The 16612-nt window shown below is 59.5% G+C and overlaps 4 protein-coding genes across 4 annotated transcripts; 1 reads left to right on the plus strand and 3 right to left on the minus strand.

Moving 5' to 3' along the window:
• Window positions 1-582: 582 nt before the first annotated feature.
• Window positions 583-1490, minus strand: SCHCODRAFT_02515303 (uncharacterized protein; the record flags this gene model as incomplete). The annotated part of the gene is made up of 2 exons (XM_003028196.2): window positions 583-838; window positions 895-1490. The coding sequence occupies 2 exons, from the start codon at window positions 1488-1490 to the stop codon at window positions 583-585; spliced, it is 852 nt and encodes a 283-aa protein (XP_003028242.1).
• Window positions 1491-4225: 2735 nt separating this feature from the next.
• Window positions 4226-5640, minus strand: SCHCODRAFT_02066065 (uncharacterized protein). The gene is made up of 5 exons (XM_050341668.1): window positions 5060-5640; window positions 4824-4987; window positions 4581-4766; window positions 4304-4532; window positions 4226-4251 (listed from the first exon to the last, which is right to left on the minus strand). Exons 1-4 carry the CDS (start codon window positions 5552-5554, stop codon window positions 4400-4402), a joined length of 978 nt encoding a protein of 325 aa, XP_050198090.1. The 5' UTR covers window positions 5555-5640; the 3' UTR covers window positions 4226-4251; window positions 4304-4399.
• A 987-nt stretch (window positions 5641-6627) lies between these two features.
• On the minus strand, window positions 6628-7306 carry SCHCODRAFT_02638182 (uncharacterized protein). The gene is made up of 2 exons (XM_050346012.1): window positions 7145-7306; window positions 6628-7035 (listed from the first exon to the last, which is right to left on the minus strand). Exons 1-2 carry the CDS (start codon window positions 7171-7173, stop codon window positions 6759-6761), a joined length of 306 nt encoding a protein of 101 aa, XP_050198091.1. The 5' UTR covers window positions 7174-7306; the 3' UTR covers window positions 6628-6758.
• A 100-nt stretch (window positions 7307-7406) lies between these two features.
• SCHCODRAFT_02692194 (uncharacterized protein) lies at window positions 7407-9623 on the plus strand (the record flags this gene model as incomplete). The annotated part of the gene is made up of 7 exons (XM_003027913.3): window positions 7407-7840; window positions 7890-7901; window positions 7962-8168; window positions 8232-8540; window positions 8597-9222; window positions 9258-9390; window positions 9458-9623. Exons 1-7 carry the CDS (start codon window positions 7473-7475, stop codon window positions 9621-9623), a joined length of 1821 nt encoding a protein of 606 aa, XP_003027959.1. The 5' UTR covers window positions 7407-7472.
• Between the last annotated feature and the right edge of the window lie 6989 nt (window positions 9624-16612).

The following is a 16612-nucleotide window of genomic DNA, read 5'->3' on the forward strand; positions in this document are numbered from 1 at the left end:
TGAACTCACAGGTTTCCGTGCCTCAAAAGAATTCGGCGCTTTCCGAGGAGCAGCGCGGTCAGCGCTCAGATCATGTCCACTTGTGAGAATTGTCCGACATACTCTAGTGTACAGTAGAGCAGTAGAGAAGGGCAACATGAGATGCTTGCTCTAACACGAAAGTCTAACGTGACCTATGTAATGCCTATCTACCCTGTATGCAATTTACGGACTACCCGGCGTTCAAGCGACTGCGTATCCTGCATCCAGTCGGCACGGAAAGCATCCAGTCGAGATGGACAAGTAGCCCACCAGACGATAGCTGCATCGCCGGCACACCCTGTCATCTTGCGCGACATCGCATTTCGTCCAGTCGTCAAGTGCCGAGGCAGGCGTGCATCGGGCGGTCGTCGGGTCGTCGAGTGAAGTCGTCGAGTGAAGTCGTGAAGCCGTCGTGGAGGACAAGTCGTAAACTCCAGGTATCATTACCGCAGACCAGGTGCGCGTACCCGGTGAACAGGATGTGCAGACCCAGTGGGCGAGATGTGCGAAGCCGAAGCACCATTACCGAGAACGATTGACCGCGGAGTGAGCGCCTACTCATCATCGATGCGTGGCGCGAGCGGGCAAACCGCCGCCGAGGACAAAGATAGTGGTCTTTGGGCGTCGAGGTTTGTGGCGCTGCGGTGCTGGATGAGTAGGCTCCTGAGGATTGTTCTCCGATGATGGCGTCGAGACTTGGGCGCTCGTCGTTTCCTCCGACGCCGGGGCATCGTGCTCGACTTGTTGTACGTTCTCCACCTCGACCTGGAGACCTGCATCGCGCACTTGTTCACCGTTTGCCAGAGTTCCTTCAACACTGTATCGCATCGTCAGTCTTTAAAGATCGAGGTCTTGAGCATTCGCAAACCGCACCTCTTCGGGCTCGTAACCCAGTCTTCAGGCGACTGCAGAACAGCGCGCCTGACCTCTCCTCCCTCGCGCCACTTCAGAACCCCGCTGATCATCTCCGGCGTGGTGTCGACCGTCTCGGGCGTCACAGGCGGCGCCGACGCCGGACGCTCCGGCGCGTCCGGCGATTGCACTCGAGGATGCGCAGGACGAGGCGCCACCGACGCTGCACCACTCACGCGGTCCGCTTCCAGCGACCTGAAGCGCGCGTCTTCAGATAAGAAGAGGGTGTCGTGGAGTGGCGCTGTCGTATCGTCGACCGGCGCTGGCGCATTCTCGACGGGCGCAGACGCATTCTCGACGGGTGCCAGCATGTCCTCGACCAACGCCGGCACTGCAGCAATTGGGGCAACAGGTGCCGGCAACCCGGGAGGCACCTCTGGCGCCTCAACGAGTCCGGGCGCCCGCGGCGCTGCAAACAAGCCTGCAGGCCTCACGTACTCTTCCCCCTGTAGCGAGGGCCTGAAAGGAGACACTATTGGCGAGAATCCAGGGAGGATCGACACCGCCGGTGAAGGACCGTCAAATATTACCGGCGGAGGACCGTCGAAGGCGGGCATGGGCGGGTGACCGTCGAGACCTAGTAGCATCGGCGGGCGCGCTTGGTGCATCGGGCTCGGTCCCTGGTGCATTGGGTTCGGTCCTTGGTGCATCGGACCCAGTCCGGGAGGGAAAGGCATCGGCGGCGGGGGACCTTGGAATGTTGGCGAAGGACACTGGAATGCCTGACCTTGAGGCGCGAGGTTCGCAAATCTCGGAGGGCCGGCGGAGAGCTGCTGGGGACCAGGACCATGCATACCCAAGTGACGAGGCATCGGGTTCATGGGCGAGACGTGCTGTCCAGGGTGCGGGAAGCACTGCTGGGGTGGCCCAAAGACTTGCTGCTGGGGAGGCAGGACATGTGGCGGAGGGGGGCACGGCATCGGAAGCCCAGGCGGAGGCGGCATCTCGTGCGACATCTGCGGCGGCGGACGAGGCATTCCATTGAAGGGCTGAGGACCCGGCAAGTGCTGAGGAGGCGGGACTTGACGCGGTACGAAGTCTTGCATGACGCGCGGCGGACCAGGAGCGAAGGACGGGGCCGTCGGGTTCATCGCACGAGGCATCTGTTGCGGACCACGAGGCATCGAGTTCAGCGCCTGAGGTGCGTTGTTGAAGGCAACAGGTCGCTGGTTGAAAGCAGGGCCTTGCTGTGCGAAGGGGACCTGGGGAGCGGGACGGCCTTGAGGAGAACAAAACGCTGGACACACTCGAGAGACGACGGGACCGCAAGGAGCGATATTCCGACTCAGACCAGGCGGCGCCATCGGCGCTTGCTGGCTCAACCGTGGTGGATGGTTGAATCGGGGATGGTGAGGGCTCAAGTTGCAGACCGGGATGGGTTGGGCGGGCGTCGTGGGCGGAATTGACGGTGCGGTCAAGTAGATGGTCGTCGCGGGTAAGCTGATGGGTGCAGAGGTCGAGCTCGCTGGCGACACCGTCAAGTTGCTGAGCGCCGCAGTCGGGTTGGAGTGCGTCGAGATCGCGTCGGCCGGCTCTACGACAGCAGGCACCTGTACCTCCTCCGCCAGCGGCACGCCGTGGATGCGGCGCTGGTTTTCAGGGTCGAGGTTGGTTGCGTGTCGAGCCAACTCCGCGGCGATGACATCCTCTGTCGAACGTTCATCCTGGGACTGTATCGGGCGGGGCGAGGAGGACGTGGAAGCCGCGACGGGCTCGCTGACAGACACAGCGATTTCAGGGCACGCCTCAGGCTCCGGATCCGAACGTGTCTCGTCGACCAATACCGGCGATGTCGCGCGTCCTTCCTGCTCAGTCGGTGGCGCCGAATCCGGTAATGCGTCTTGGCACGCCAGCTTGTTCTCCTCCGCATAAACTTGCCCCATGTCCTTCGTGCTTGCAACCAGCGCCTCGTCGACCTTCGCGAGCACCGTCGCGGCTTCTAAATCGACAGTCCCTGGTGTTTCATAGATTATCTTGTCTTCGAGCTCATTCGCCTCCTGGACCCCGTCCGCGCGGGCACTGGTCTTGAGTATGTCAAGGACCCTCTGCAAGGCAGGCGACGGCTCAGCCTCTGACAAGACATCTGGCTCGCTGTGCGTCGCGCTAGGCAGAAGATGCATGAGCGAATGCGATCCCGGCGTGACGGGACTACGAATAGTCAGAACATGTGACGGTCAGCAATAATGAGGACGCACGATGCAATAGGGACGACAGCGGCAGGCGAACTAGTGCTCGACTTCGCTTTCAGGTTTTCCAGCGTCTCCGCGAGTTTGGCGTTCACGCTGTGAAGTTATTAGATGATGATGTGGACGCAAGTATGAGATGAGTACGTACGTCTCGACGTCAGGGTGAAGCTGAACATCGTCGTCCATGCGGGGCGATGGAATGGTCGGTGAAGGAGTCGTGACTTCGGGATCCTCGGACGTTGCAGCAGACGACTCGGAGAGGTCACCGACGTCGGATGAGTGCGGTCTGTGGTACGTGGTCAGTCGTTGACATCGATTTGTCGGTCAAAACACGGCAAAACGTACTCTTCATTGTCAGACTGAGGCCCATCGTCGGTAGGGACAGGGGAGGATGACTGGATCGGAGAGGAGGCCGCCTCCTCGACAACTTTGGGCGTTGCAGAGAACGACTCGAAGATGTCCTCGATGACAAGTGGATTCGAGCTGTCGATGGTGGTCAATCGGCAGTGAAGAATATATCAGATCGGTGCCGACGTACTCCTCGATCTCAAAGCACGGCAGTTCGTCCGTTTCGGCGAAGGGAAACGGTTGAATCGGGGAAGGGGCCATGATTTCGAGTTCTTCAAAGGTTGGTTCGTCGACCTCAAGCTCCTCGACAGTTGCAACCGGAGTGTCGTCCTCGTCTGATGCATCGGACCTGTTATCATGGTCAATCAATGTAGACCAATGAAGGAGCTCGGCGACGCACTCTGAGTTATCACTGTCCTCATCCTCATCCTGAGTCTCGTACCAGTCCGGAGACATGTGTCCTTTGAGGGACTTGGTCCAGAAAATCAGAGCGTCATCCGGCATGTCCTCGGCTTCGGACTCGTCGTCGTCGGCGCAGTCGACGTCTGCCTTCGCGAAAGACGAGTCTTCGGCAATGAACTCTTCCATGTCGGCGCTGTAGAGGTATAAGTAGAATGTAGGATGAAGGACGCCAGTCACGCACTCCTGGTCCACTTCGCGAGGCCCGCTCACGAGCACTTCATCGCAGTCCTTGTCGGAAAGCGACTGGTTGCTCGAAGCCTTGGAGAGGTTGTCGTCGACGTCTTCCGCGGTCTGTACGTCGTCCGAGAGTACACGCTCGTCACTGATACGAAGGGTGAGCTTTTCGCCATACAATGGACCGTGGATTTACGCACGAGGTGACTGATCCGTTGACGGCATCGAGAGGGGAGGGGAGATCTTGCGGGGTAGGGGAGGAGATAAAGGTGTCTTCGAGGGTGACCTCGTCATAGTTATCGCCGGTAGACTCGCTGCATATTCGTTAGCATGAGCGTATCAAAAGTCAGCGGTTGCAGGACGTACTTGTCGACAGGCGTCGGGGAGGCAGTGCGGGAGGGGGAAGAACTGTCGGGCTGGTTGGAAGGGCTGAAAGACCGTCAGCTTAGGATCGTGCAAGAGATGAAGTCAACGCACTTCGTGTCGTCGTCGAAGGAGGCAACTTCAGGGATAGGTTGAGGAGTACGTTCAGTCACGGATCGGAGGTCTTCGACGGCGGAGGCGATTTGTGGCGGTTGATCAGGTTGAGGGGAAGTCTCGAGCCCACCGTCACGCTCGACGTGGGAAGAGGCGACGTCGTCGAGGACGCGCTCATCATCGACGCTGTAAACGAACCAACGGTCAGCGCGCGCACGCGAGCGGCAACGGAGGCGGACGCACGTGGATGTCGGCACTGCCGGCGGGGCGCCGCAATCAATCTCAACCTCCGCGTTCGAGTGGCGAGTGGCGAGCCCATTCTGGGGCTCGTCGGCGTTCGCGCGCCCACTTTCGCGGCGAGATAGGCGGACGTAGACGACGGCGGAGGCAATAACAATAACCGAGATCTGTACGCGGGTCAGTTTGCGGCGCCACAATAACGGAAGGACCAGCCATCAGCGGAAGGTCCTAACACTCACGACGAGCAGGATGAGCTCGGCGGCGCCGATGGGAAGGGCCTGAAGGGCGGCGGGTGTGCTCGGAACGGTGGAGGTGGAATCCTCGACGACGCTCCACGCAGCGCGCGCCTCCTGGGCCACTAGCTTCGAGAGCCGGCTCTGCTGCTTTCGCAAAATGGCAGTTTCGAGCGCGGACTTGTCGAAGAAGCGCTCGATGATGAAGAAGTCGAGGTTGATGGACGATGCGGGGAGCTTTTGAGCAAGGGCCGTGAAGTTGGTGGTGTTGACGGCGGCAAGCGGGATGGTCGGTGTGGCAGTAGTGGTGTAGGTAGAGTTGAGGATGCTGAGGACGGCGACGTCGCCGAGTTGCTGGGTAGTGTAGGTGATGGACGGCACGACCTGATAGCTCCCGATCACGAGAGTCAGGAAGGGGGCAGGGACGCCGGCGGCCTGGAGCGCGGCGGCGAGCATGAAGCTCCCGACGACATTGACCACTTGAACGCCTATGTCGTCCATGGTCGAGGTGGTGGTGAGTTGGTGTCTAGGTGCGAATGCGAGTGCGAGTGCTAGCTTGCTAGCGCAACTGGGGCTCAGTGGCGATGGATGATGATGGGTTGAGGGAAGGAAAGAAAGAGGCTGGGGCGACTGGACCTCCCTATAAATGCGCGGCGCTTATTGTCGGTCGGTGTCACGACCATTCTTCCCGATTTGGCTGGCGGCCCGGCGCGCGCTGCACTGCCGAGGGTCCACACCACCCACCTGGTTCTACACCATCAGCGGCTTCTATAGAACCAGCTTCGGCTCCGCTGATGGCGCGTATCGACCACCGCGCGCTGAACCTTGTTCGCGGCGGGGTGAACATTGCAATGAAGCGCCTGGGAGAAGGGCTTCTATCGTGTTCCTGCGCCGTCAGTAACTAACGCTGAGGGCGCGCGCGGACCTTCCGCTGATGGTGCGCGCAGGCCTTCCCCTGGAAAGTAGTGTGCGCAGACCTTTCGTGGTCCGTCTTGAAATGAACCTTCCGTCCCGTCCTGCAGTAGCGGGAGAGCTGAGCAATTTGTGGCGGGTACGTCGTCGGCCGACAATGTAATTGAGCAAGTAGGACCTCCGCACGAAAGTGGGTCTCGTTTATTGTCCATCGCTTACCGAAAAGTTCACGTCGTCGTGAAGCCGCCTCGTGTGGGGGCGCGCACTGTCTCCTCATGTGAGAGCGCGGTGAATCACCGCCGATCCACCACTACACCTGATGGCGGCTGCATCAGCGTAACACTGCTCGACATAAGCAGATTGGATTTACCGGCGCACCACTGTGTAGACTGAATCTACAGATCGTAGATATTGGATGTCCGCACCACGTAGAACACGAGGATTCCGCGCGTTCTTACGGCAGAATTGGCTCTGACCAGTGAGTCAGGACACCAATCTACGATGCCGGGGTCCTCGATCTGCGGCGTCCGGGTCTTTGAACGGCGTCGCCGGCTTCCCACCGGTGCAAGGAGTCCGGCGGCGATGCGGAACCTGTGACTGCAGCGCGTGAAATCTCGATGCAAGGAGTGGAAGCTTGATGGACCGTCGAAGGTCCTGGCACTGGCAGGTACCACGAGGGTCCAGTAGGTGCAAGGACCATCCGGCAGGTGTGACGAGGACCCCGGCAGGTGCAACGAGGCTTCTGGCAGGCGTAGCGAGTCAGATCTGGCTTGGGCGGTACCGAGAAACATGGCTATGTCGGATGTCCGCTGGGAAAGAGGGTGCGATTCGCGGGCTTTGACCTGTGTGCGCGCGCTTGTCTGATGATGTGGACATGAGGAGGGGTAGCAGATGTCCTGCGGGGGGGTAGGCAGACGTCTTGCGGAGGGTTTGTAGACGTACTGGACTCTACACCTTTGTGATACACATTTCGAGTGCCGCGATAGTCCTCCGGCGGGCGGGGCAGGCTCCTTGCAGTATAAGCGCCCGTGACACGATGCGTGACAGGTTCGTTTTCTGCAACAATCTTTCTTACTTTCAGTGAGTACATCGAGACTGCAAGTGCAGAGTGAGACAGCGCAGTGTAGAAGATGGGACGATAGAGAGGGAAAAACTGCTGAGGACGTACGTGACACGCACGATTTTATAGCTGCTGACGTTGCATGCATGTTGTGACATCCTTAGTAGCTTTCAAGTTCCTATAACATTCTCCAAGCCCACTCTCATGAGCTTTCCTCGCATATGGACCATACGCATGAGACACGCGAGGTTTCTAGGTGGCGGAGAACACAAGGATCCAAGTGACGGCATATTCATCGCGGGTACGACGGCCCAAGTCGAGGCGTGACGCGGTCGGCAGTTGCCGCGCGGCTTCATCGAGTTCGTATCTCGGGTTCGTATTCCCCTTGACCTCTACCACCTACTATACGCTCATCTCAACCGATCACCTCAGTCATACGCATAAAACATGAACGAACCTCTTCTCAGAGAGCTTGAGCGTGGCTTTGCTGAATTGCTGTTGAATAGTAGCAGAGTAGCCAATGCCCCACAAACCGCCGCCAACGACCCGGATACAAGAACCTTCCCCTCCAATTGCAACCAGGAGTCGACAACGACACTTGATGCGACAGCACAAATCAATCCGACTGCATGTGTGCGCGAAAGACTGCCGCAGATAGCCAACTATATAGACCAGCTCGACCATCGCGGCAAGAAACTCGCGCGCGACGATCGCAATACTCGTAGGAAGCAGGAGAGGGAGAACAGGACGCTTTGTGTGTCTTGTAAGCAAAGGAAGCCACCCGGCACTGCGATGTTTACCTGTTCGCTATGCAAGTGAGTCATCCGTCTTTCATAGAATTTTGCGAAATTCATGTTGCGACAGATCTGTGAACTAGTCAGTTGTTCAGTGATGATAGCGTTGAGAGATCTCTAATTATCTCCCACTCACTTGCAGTTGCTCGAAGCAGTGCCAGCGCGACGACTGGACAAGCGTTCACAGACAAGAGTGTACCACTTTTGCCCATCCACCCCTCGCGAAGTCGTTCGATACATCGCACCGCCTTGATGTACCATGGCCAATTGATCCGGTCTTCGCTTCCACCCATGAGGACGGTGTCGGCATATGGGTGTCAGTATCGACATCGGAAGACATGAGCGCCCTGTACGCGACTGTCCCATCATCTTCTGACTGATACTGACAAGCGACCCCCCCCCCCCCCCCCAGCCTACAAACCGCATGTACACCTCCCGAAGGACTCAAGACAGGCCCACAACCATACGGACCGCCATCCTTTCTGCGCTGGGCCGGTCTGCGTCCGGATAGTCCACAAAAGCGCGAATGGGGAATCGAGGTCAAGAAATACATCGGCCCCACCCTGGCCAACCTGCGCTTCGTTATACAGAACAGGCGAAGGGATGGCCGCGCGTTGGTTGTGACGGGGGCGGAAACTGCCCTCGTGGCATTCGACCACCTGAAGGGGTGTATCTTGCTCGAGGATCTCTCGGAAGTCATGTTCGAGACGATAGGGGAAGGGTGTGTTCCAGCACAATCTATCGCAGGCCGCTACCCTCGCTCATCCACCATCACAGGAAACAGCTCATGCACGTCCTCCCATGGCGAGACTACAACAAGCGCTTCCGGGTCTCCATCCTCGAGATCAACGGCACGCTCGCCTCGCACGGCCACTTCTCGCCCACGACCGACGAGTACGTGTGCGCCGACCGACCGACCGGGCCGCCCTGGGAGCGCGTCGTCAACTGGGACATGGCCGACATCGCCCTCGCGCCCGGCGACTTCGTCGTCTTCTGCGCGCAGTACCGCGTCGGGGACGGGCACAGCTGCGACACATATCCGGAGGCCATGACCCGCTGCGGCGGCGTCATCGCGCAGTGCTACCTCACCGACGCGAAGGGCACCGACTGCGACTGGTGCGGCTCGGCCGGCCGCCAGATGCTCCTTTCGCGCGCCTTGGCGCACGGCCGGGCGGGACTGCCGCCCAACGTGATCGTGCTGCGTGCGGACATCGACCACGACTACCTCGACGAGTATTACAAGCCGTACTTCGAGGAGGGCCTGAATGCGTTTTCTGCGCAGCGGTACGGGAAGGCTGCGAAGGCGCAGAGTGATCGTTTGAAGAAGTCAGGTCCAGAGGAGTTCGAGCGGATGCTGGATACCTTGCCTCCGGATGCGCGCCGGATGTTCGTAGGCATGTATAGTGAGATGGGTCTCGATGTTGCCCCTCTATTGCAGGTAGTATGACGGTCGAATGTATGCACGCCGGTTCGGCTCCTGGGATCTGCGTCAACACTTGGTCCCCATCCAATCCTGAAGACAAGTTATGGCAGTGCGAAACTGCAAAGCATGCAGAGACCCTTGCCTGTAGGTAGCGGCTTCAGTGGCATCTTTGCCCACGTCGTAGCACTCAGAGCTTCACGTTGCTCTTTTCGTAGGTCACTTTTTCACAAGATGTCGTACCAGATATCTAACTTGATCGGCTTTGTTGATGGTGGCAGAGAGGAAGTCACGCGCGACATCGTATCGTCACCGGACGACGAGCCGACGGACATCGCTCTCCTCCCTATCCTTGCTCGAGAGCCTGTTGTCAACGGCACGTAAACGAAGGCGCTGCCTAAGATTGTGCATTCGAACCCGCTCTGCATTGACGAGATATCCCTGTCTGGGCTGCCAGTGGAGTCCAGTCTTGAGCTGGCGCTGAAGACGACTTTGAAGGACTGATTGTGAGTCTCTGCAGGGCGTCAAAGAGACCCGGGCGGTAGCAGGTTCTCTCAAAAGCGGACACGGAGGTGATCCACTGCAGGATGGGCTGTAGGGCCGAGGCGCAAGTCCTATGCTGAGTCGCCCGTTCCAGGGATTGACTGGCCCTCGACATCGAGACCAGGAGCCGACACCAGGGCGGCGGACAGATCCAGCCGAGGATACCTCGAGGCAGAGGAGGAAGCATCGAGAAGCCGCAGAGGACAAGTCGCAAGGGCGTCGGAGGGGTCGGAAGCGCTGAAGGTTGATGCGCAGATGAGGGCCTAGGGTCAGAGAAAAGATGCGCAAGCGGCGTGTGGAGGTTGGCAGCAGCGCCCTCCTCACCCTTTGTACCCTCCCCTCCATCGCACACACGTGAGCGGCGCATATGTCGGCCATTGTCCACGCGTTGAGTCGCCATTGTCTGCGGAGGCTGCTCATTGTCCGCGCAGGGATATCAGTCGCCAGGGCTGCGCGATATCTAAGCGAAGGATTCGATGCGCGTGTAAGCGAGCACCTCGACGCGTTTCGGGCCGCCGCAATCATATCCCGAAGCCCTCGCGGTAACAAGACCTGCCATATCTGGTAAGTGATGGCTGCTGAAGTATGGTCGCGTTCAGGGTCGCACGCTGTCGTTGCGGCGGACAATGGGTGGCTGGCTGATGGGAGGTAATCGGCGGTTGGTGAATGGGAGATACTGGGTCCGAGGTGGTGAGAGCGGTGAGTGGTGGCGGCGACTGGGAGTGGCTGGCGAGCAATGAATGGGTGGCGCGGGAGAATGAACAATGAGTGGGCCCAGGTGAATGGAAGATAAAGTGTGGCAGACAATGGCAGGCGCAGCTCATTTATATGTCGCTTGGATTAGATTAGCGAGCAAACAATGGGCGACGCCGCCGACGCGCGTACCGTCGATCAACAATGCGCCTACGATATGGAAGACCGATCGACAAGCACGCGCCACCCAGAGAATGCGCGCCCACGGACAATGGCGTACACGTAAATGAGCGCGGTGGGGTATATAAGGCGCGGGGTGGGTGGCAGACGAGGCTTTCTCTCAACCCCCAACATCGTCGGCACACCCGCAGCGCTTCTGAAGGTGCGCTCGCTGCTGGTGATGCTGGCGGAGTTGTTCGACATGCTGTCGACCACGGCGACGGTGGTCATCATCGACGATGCCGGCAGTCGGCAGTGCTGCTGTCGGCAGCGGTCATTGTCGTCCACGTCGTTGGTGGTCATCGTCGGCAACTCCATCCGCGACCATCGCCGCTCTCGCCACACCCTTGCCGCCATTCCCTCTTCACACTCGCTCTCTCGCTGTCCACATGCACATTGCCCTCCGTATCCTCACCCCCACCACCCGCCGCCGCTGAAGATGCTGGCAAACATCCTCAGCGCGCCCTCCCCCCACACAAGGGTTCCCCTTCTCCCCTTCTCCCCTTGCCCCCTTCTCCCGCCTCACTTGCCGCGCTCCTCTCCCACTCCCACTCCCACCACACCCGCCCCCCACCGATCCCCTCGACTGCCCAACTCTCCCCCCTTCAGCAGCTTCCCCCCCAAGTATCACTCCATACCGTCGCCTTCCCGCCCTAACCTCTCGGCATCACCCACCTCGCCCTCCTCTCCTCAACCCACCATACCCCCGCCTTCGTCGCTCCCCCACTCCCTCGACGCCCTCCCCTACCAGACGCCATTCCGCGTTCCCCTCCCCTACCAGACGCCATTCCGCGTTCCCCTCCCCTTCCAGCCCCCAACATCTCCGCATACACCACTCCCCCACCCCGCGTGCATTGCTCCCCCACCCCGCGTGCATTACTCCCCCACCCCGCGTGCATTACCCCCCCACCCCGCGTACATTACTCCCCCGCCCCTCCTCAACCGCTCGGCTCACCCGCCCTCGCGCCCCCTTCCCTTCTCACCCTCCTCGCCCATCCCTTGTGTCATTTCCTGCACCTCTGCGCTCCCCAACTCACCACCGTCGCATCTCTCTCCGTCGCTGTGTGCGCCGGGGCAGAATGTCCGTGGTAGGGAAAACAGGGTCGGTGGTAGGGAAGACAGGCGGTGTGCACCCCATTCCATCGCACCGCCCATCCAAGCCGACGCGCATCGGTGACGAGGGTGCCGGCGAAGAGCGGAAAAACCAGTCAAATATGACTGGCTGACGGACGCTCTACGAGCGACCAAAGGGCACTCTACGAGCGACCAATAGAGGCTCGAAAGCCCGACTCGATGTCGAAAAGACCCAACTGGTCGCTCAGAGCGAGCGGCCAGAAGAGGCACGTCGAGCGAGCGGCCAGCAGAGGCACGTCGAGCGAGCAAGAATGCTGGCAGGCTGAACAAAACCAGCCCGTCGCTGGGTGGCGGATTGGCCGCCCGGCCGCTCGAGATAGCCAGCTGTCTAGCCAAGCGCTGGGGTTCCGAAAGGGCCGAAAATGTGCTGAAAGGCTGAAACGCTATGCAGCTGGTGCCCCCGAAGGCGAACGACCAGCGGAACGCTGGGTGGCTGGATCACCACTCACCCCCTGGGACGCGCATATACCCATCGAACGAGCAAGAGTCTAGCCGACCCAGCTAGTCGCGAAGGACCAGCCGTGTGATGGGTGGCGAGAATGACCGCGCAACCGCTGATCTACTGTGGTAGCTGGAGGGTGCGCCAATGCGCTCAGATGCCAGAACGCTAGCCGAGCTATGCGCTAGAAAGCCGATACGCTCAAAAAATGCGCGGCTGGCCAGCGAAGACCGGGAACTGGCATCCAATATGCGCTCCACGTCGCAGACAGCTAGCTGGCCAACGCGCTCGAAGGCCAATGAACGTCTGCAGCAATAGTTGACGAAGGGCCAACGCGCACGGAGGCCGTGCGGCCAGCCCGTCGCTCAGCGGCTGCGCGGAAAGCCCGCCGCTCAGAGGGTGCACAGACAGCCAGCCAGAAAGTCGCTCGAAGTCCGGCAGAGCGAACGTCTGAAGTGAAAGTTGGCGCGCAACCAGTAGCTGAGAGACCAAGCGGTAAGCTGGTCCGCTCGAAGGTCCAAAAGCTTGCTGGAACCACCACCGCGCCAGCCGCGCAAGCAACATCCTGACAGCTGCCAGAGGATCAGACGAGGCCTCCAAGCTTAAAAACTCAACTCACTGAGAACAGTTCGGAAATGTGGAAGGCGACGACCAGAAAAGTAGGTCCGGCGGCGAGCACCCGCGACAGACGCTACAGCTGGCGAGAATTGACGACAAAAAGAGCTGCAACTGGTAAGACCAGCCGGGAGAGTGCGCTGGCCAAGCCGGCGTCCACGGCAGACCGGAAGGTAGTGGGTGCGAGAGGCCGAAATCTCACTAGTAAACTGGCCGTTCGGCATGTACGAGACCTGCGAGTGGGCAGTTATCGGAAAAAGTCAGATCCGGAAGAAGCCAGTCGCGTGCACTATCCGCGCAGGCCTCGTACTGTAGCGCTGTCTGACGGTGGAAGGTAAGGGGTTCGATACGGAGTGAGCATGTTTACGCATGCCGTGAGGGAAGGTTGGCTTGGATTGCGGGTTTGTGAAGACTCAGCGCAATAACACTTGACCCGTTGCGTGCACGTAGAAGCGCGGAGAGTAGTAGGAGAGGTAGAAAAGGATGGGAATGAGATGGGCAGGGTGGCGCCGTACGCAGATCACGCGGGACGCACATCGCGCGCGGGAGCGAACGGCCCCTCGCTCGTCGAGTACGCGTCCGGACGCGTCGCAGGGGATAAAAAATGGTTCGCAAGAAGACAGGTATGCGCTGTAAAGTGAGCGCTGGGGCGGCCGTGTGAAGGCAGAGGGGGAGAGGAACGGTGACGGGGAGGGGAACGGTGAGGAGAGGCAACGCGCAGTGCACGCAGCGGGCGGAAGCTCCTCGCCGAGCCCGCGACGAGTCCGCCCGTCGCTGAATTGACCATCGCGCCCTCGCGCCTCTCGTGGGCCGTCCACATAGAGGGAACGACACGCTCCGAGCGGTACGATGCGGCGTACGCCTCGATGCACAACGCGCTGAACGGACTGTGCGCAGCGATGCGCGCGCCGGTGGACGAGCGGGTGTACAAGGCGTACGCGGAACGGCGGGGCGTGCGGCACGCGTTCGCGGAGCGCTGCCGGGCGAGCTCGCGGACCGCAGAGAAGGCGCAGGGGCTGAGGCAGGTCGATCTGTTGACGACACGTGTATAATGAAGAGGTGGGAGGGGGAGGTATAATCATCCCCCACTACTGGCGAGGGGGAGGCGCGGATTGCAGAAGGGGAGGTAGGGCGTGGTGCGCGATGTGAAGGGAGGGGGTAACGGTGCGGGGTGGAGACAGACACGAGGGCCAGAATGTGCGTCGGGGGTGTTTCCCGACGCGGTTGAAGGAGAGACCGCGTACTTTTGACATTGCCGCGCAGAGGTCGGGGTCGTCACGCTCCTGGATGCAGATCGTGAAAGAATCACTCGTCCAAGCCTCAAGCGATGTCCATCCAAGGCGACCTACGGTAGCCTTGCGTGTGCCGCCGTCTCGTCCGTGTAGGCGCCCGCGCGCCATTTCAGACGCATATCAAATGTGAGCAAAGACCGTTGCAGCTGGAGAGGGTGTGACTACGCACCTCTCCTTGCACCGGTCTTGTCACCGCGATCGTGTTGTCGCATGGGCCGAGCGGCATAAGAATCAGTGATACCATCTTGAAGTGATTCGAAGGAGGAAGGCGTAAAATGATGAAGGACGGCGAGGGGGAAAGAGGATGATGGTCGAAGAGTCGACGAAAGCTGCGACCACAGGCAAGATCAATACCGGACCGATCCCCGCAGGTCGCGCGGCAACTCCCGAGGCAGCTCAGCAGGTCGAAGCGCGGCGAGAGGGGGACAAGAACGTGAATATATACATCTATGTACATGATGAACGTTCCAAAACATTTATGGGAATTTGGGTGCTGGAGGGCGGTCGCTATCTCGACTTGAAAGGCCCCGTCGAAGATTGAGGCTGTGCAGGCAATCTCGGACCGGATAGGCACGTGTTGAGGTCTCGTCTGTAGTGAAGCTTCCGGCTACCAAGCAGCCCTAAAAACTCAGGATACGAATCTTGAGACAGTAAGAAGTATTCCTGATTTTTACTGGAGGAATGCAAGCACTGGGAGTGCAGCAAAAGACTCCAGCATATCCTCTCGGAGATAAGTTTGATGTATCGCTTGGACGTCTGATGGTGATGAATCCTGGTCAGGTAAGACGAGAGCTCTCGCAAGCTCGAGCAGGTCTCGTAATTCTGTGCGACTCGAATGACGAGGGCGAGGCTCATGTACACCAAAGGTAAGCTACGAGGTGGAAGGTATGTTAGAAGCTCCCTCCAAGTGCGCCTGGCGAGACACAGCTGACCTGTAAGCGACTGACATTGAAGCAGTAAAAACCGTACCCCTCGGGTGCCCTGGGGCAAGAGCGCACGGTCCAGCCGGAGCTTCCGCGTCGCGAGGCCTATGCGGGATAGCGTTGCGGATGATACCCTAGGAAACTTACCAACACCCATTGTTACCGGTTCGAAACCGGTTTCGTACTGGTATCATACCGGACCCCCTTCATGGGCTGGGCGGGGTCGGTACCATACACGATATGTGGCGTCGATGCTCAGTGCGACGCTGAGGCGGCTGGCAGGCTTCGCTGAGTGGTGGAGGTCTTTCCGTGACGCGAACTTTCAATTTGGCATCCTCCCTTGTAGGTAGCTGCAATGTAGACGGATTTCCTGCAGTTCATGATCATTTGGTGGTCACTTCGAGCCCCGGCGCGTGGCCCTGCTTGAGCCGCTTGCGCACGGAAAGCTCGGCGGATTCCTCTCTGCTCGGGTCTTCTGACGCACAAGCTGGCATGAAGGTAAGGTCGAGTATTTGGAGCAGGATATTGTACTGTGCGCTTCAGGGTGAAGGGAGTGTGCATGAAGGCTTACACCGCTGCTCGCGAATTCGAAGACAACCGCGCGCTCGGCGCGCGGGCGAAAATTCACGTGAGGACGCCGCACAGCGCCACAAAATGGTAAGAAACCGGTTCCAAACCTCGTCTGGGAGGGGTCCCGCACCGCTCACGGTATGGTACCGGTCACAAAGGTCCCGGGAGGTATCATCCGCAACGCTAATGCGGGATGCCGCTGTACCCGTAGAACGCCGTCCAGAGCGCGGTGCACGAACCAGCACATCGACCAACTTTGCTGCAGCGGCGTGCTGGCGTGATCCTCTGAAGCTTGACAACGACCGAAATCAGCATTTACAGTGACTAAAAAGACTCGCCGCAGACCCACCTTCGCTCTCGCGATGACCACGGTTCAAGATTGCGAGGTCTGAACTCGGGAGAACCCGTTCAAGAACAGCAGAAGCGTTCAACGCTCAGCCCTGGAAGCCAGCGCAGTTAGCTCCCGCTGTCTCACATACTCAGCTTCCCACGGAGGCTGGACAGGATCCGCGGCCATAAAAAGGGGACAAAGAAGACCCGTCCCGCGGAATCAAACACAAAGCAAGCTCACAGTTGGACTGCATTTCCATGGCTTCCTGAACTTCATGCGTGCTTCAAGCTTCAAGATCACCGGCCTTCCGTGTAAGCAGAGTAGGATAAGCAGGCAGGCCCGAGTAAGGTCAACAAGCAGGACCTACCAATCAGAAAGCCCCGCTTTCAAAACGGGGTGGGTGAGCGTTGGAAACGAGCCGGCTCGAGCGGGCAGATTAGACAAGATTAGACAGAGGGAAACAAGATTAGACAAGATAAGAAGAGGATTTGCAATACCATGCTCACTGGGGATGCGGTCACGCACCCTGCGTTCGCACGGAGGGGGGCTGCTTTCCTTTTTCGGCGGAAAGAGGCAAAAAACTCGACGCGGTGGTCGGAGAAATCACGGAGGGG

This window comes from Schizophyllum commune (genome assembly GCF_000143185.2).
Source record: "Schizophyllum commune H4-8 unplaced genomic scaffold SCHCOscaffold_11, whole genome shotgun sequence".
NCBI lineage: Eukaryota > Fungi > Basidiomycota > Agaricomycetes > Agaricales > Schizophyllaceae > Schizophyllum > Schizophyllum commune.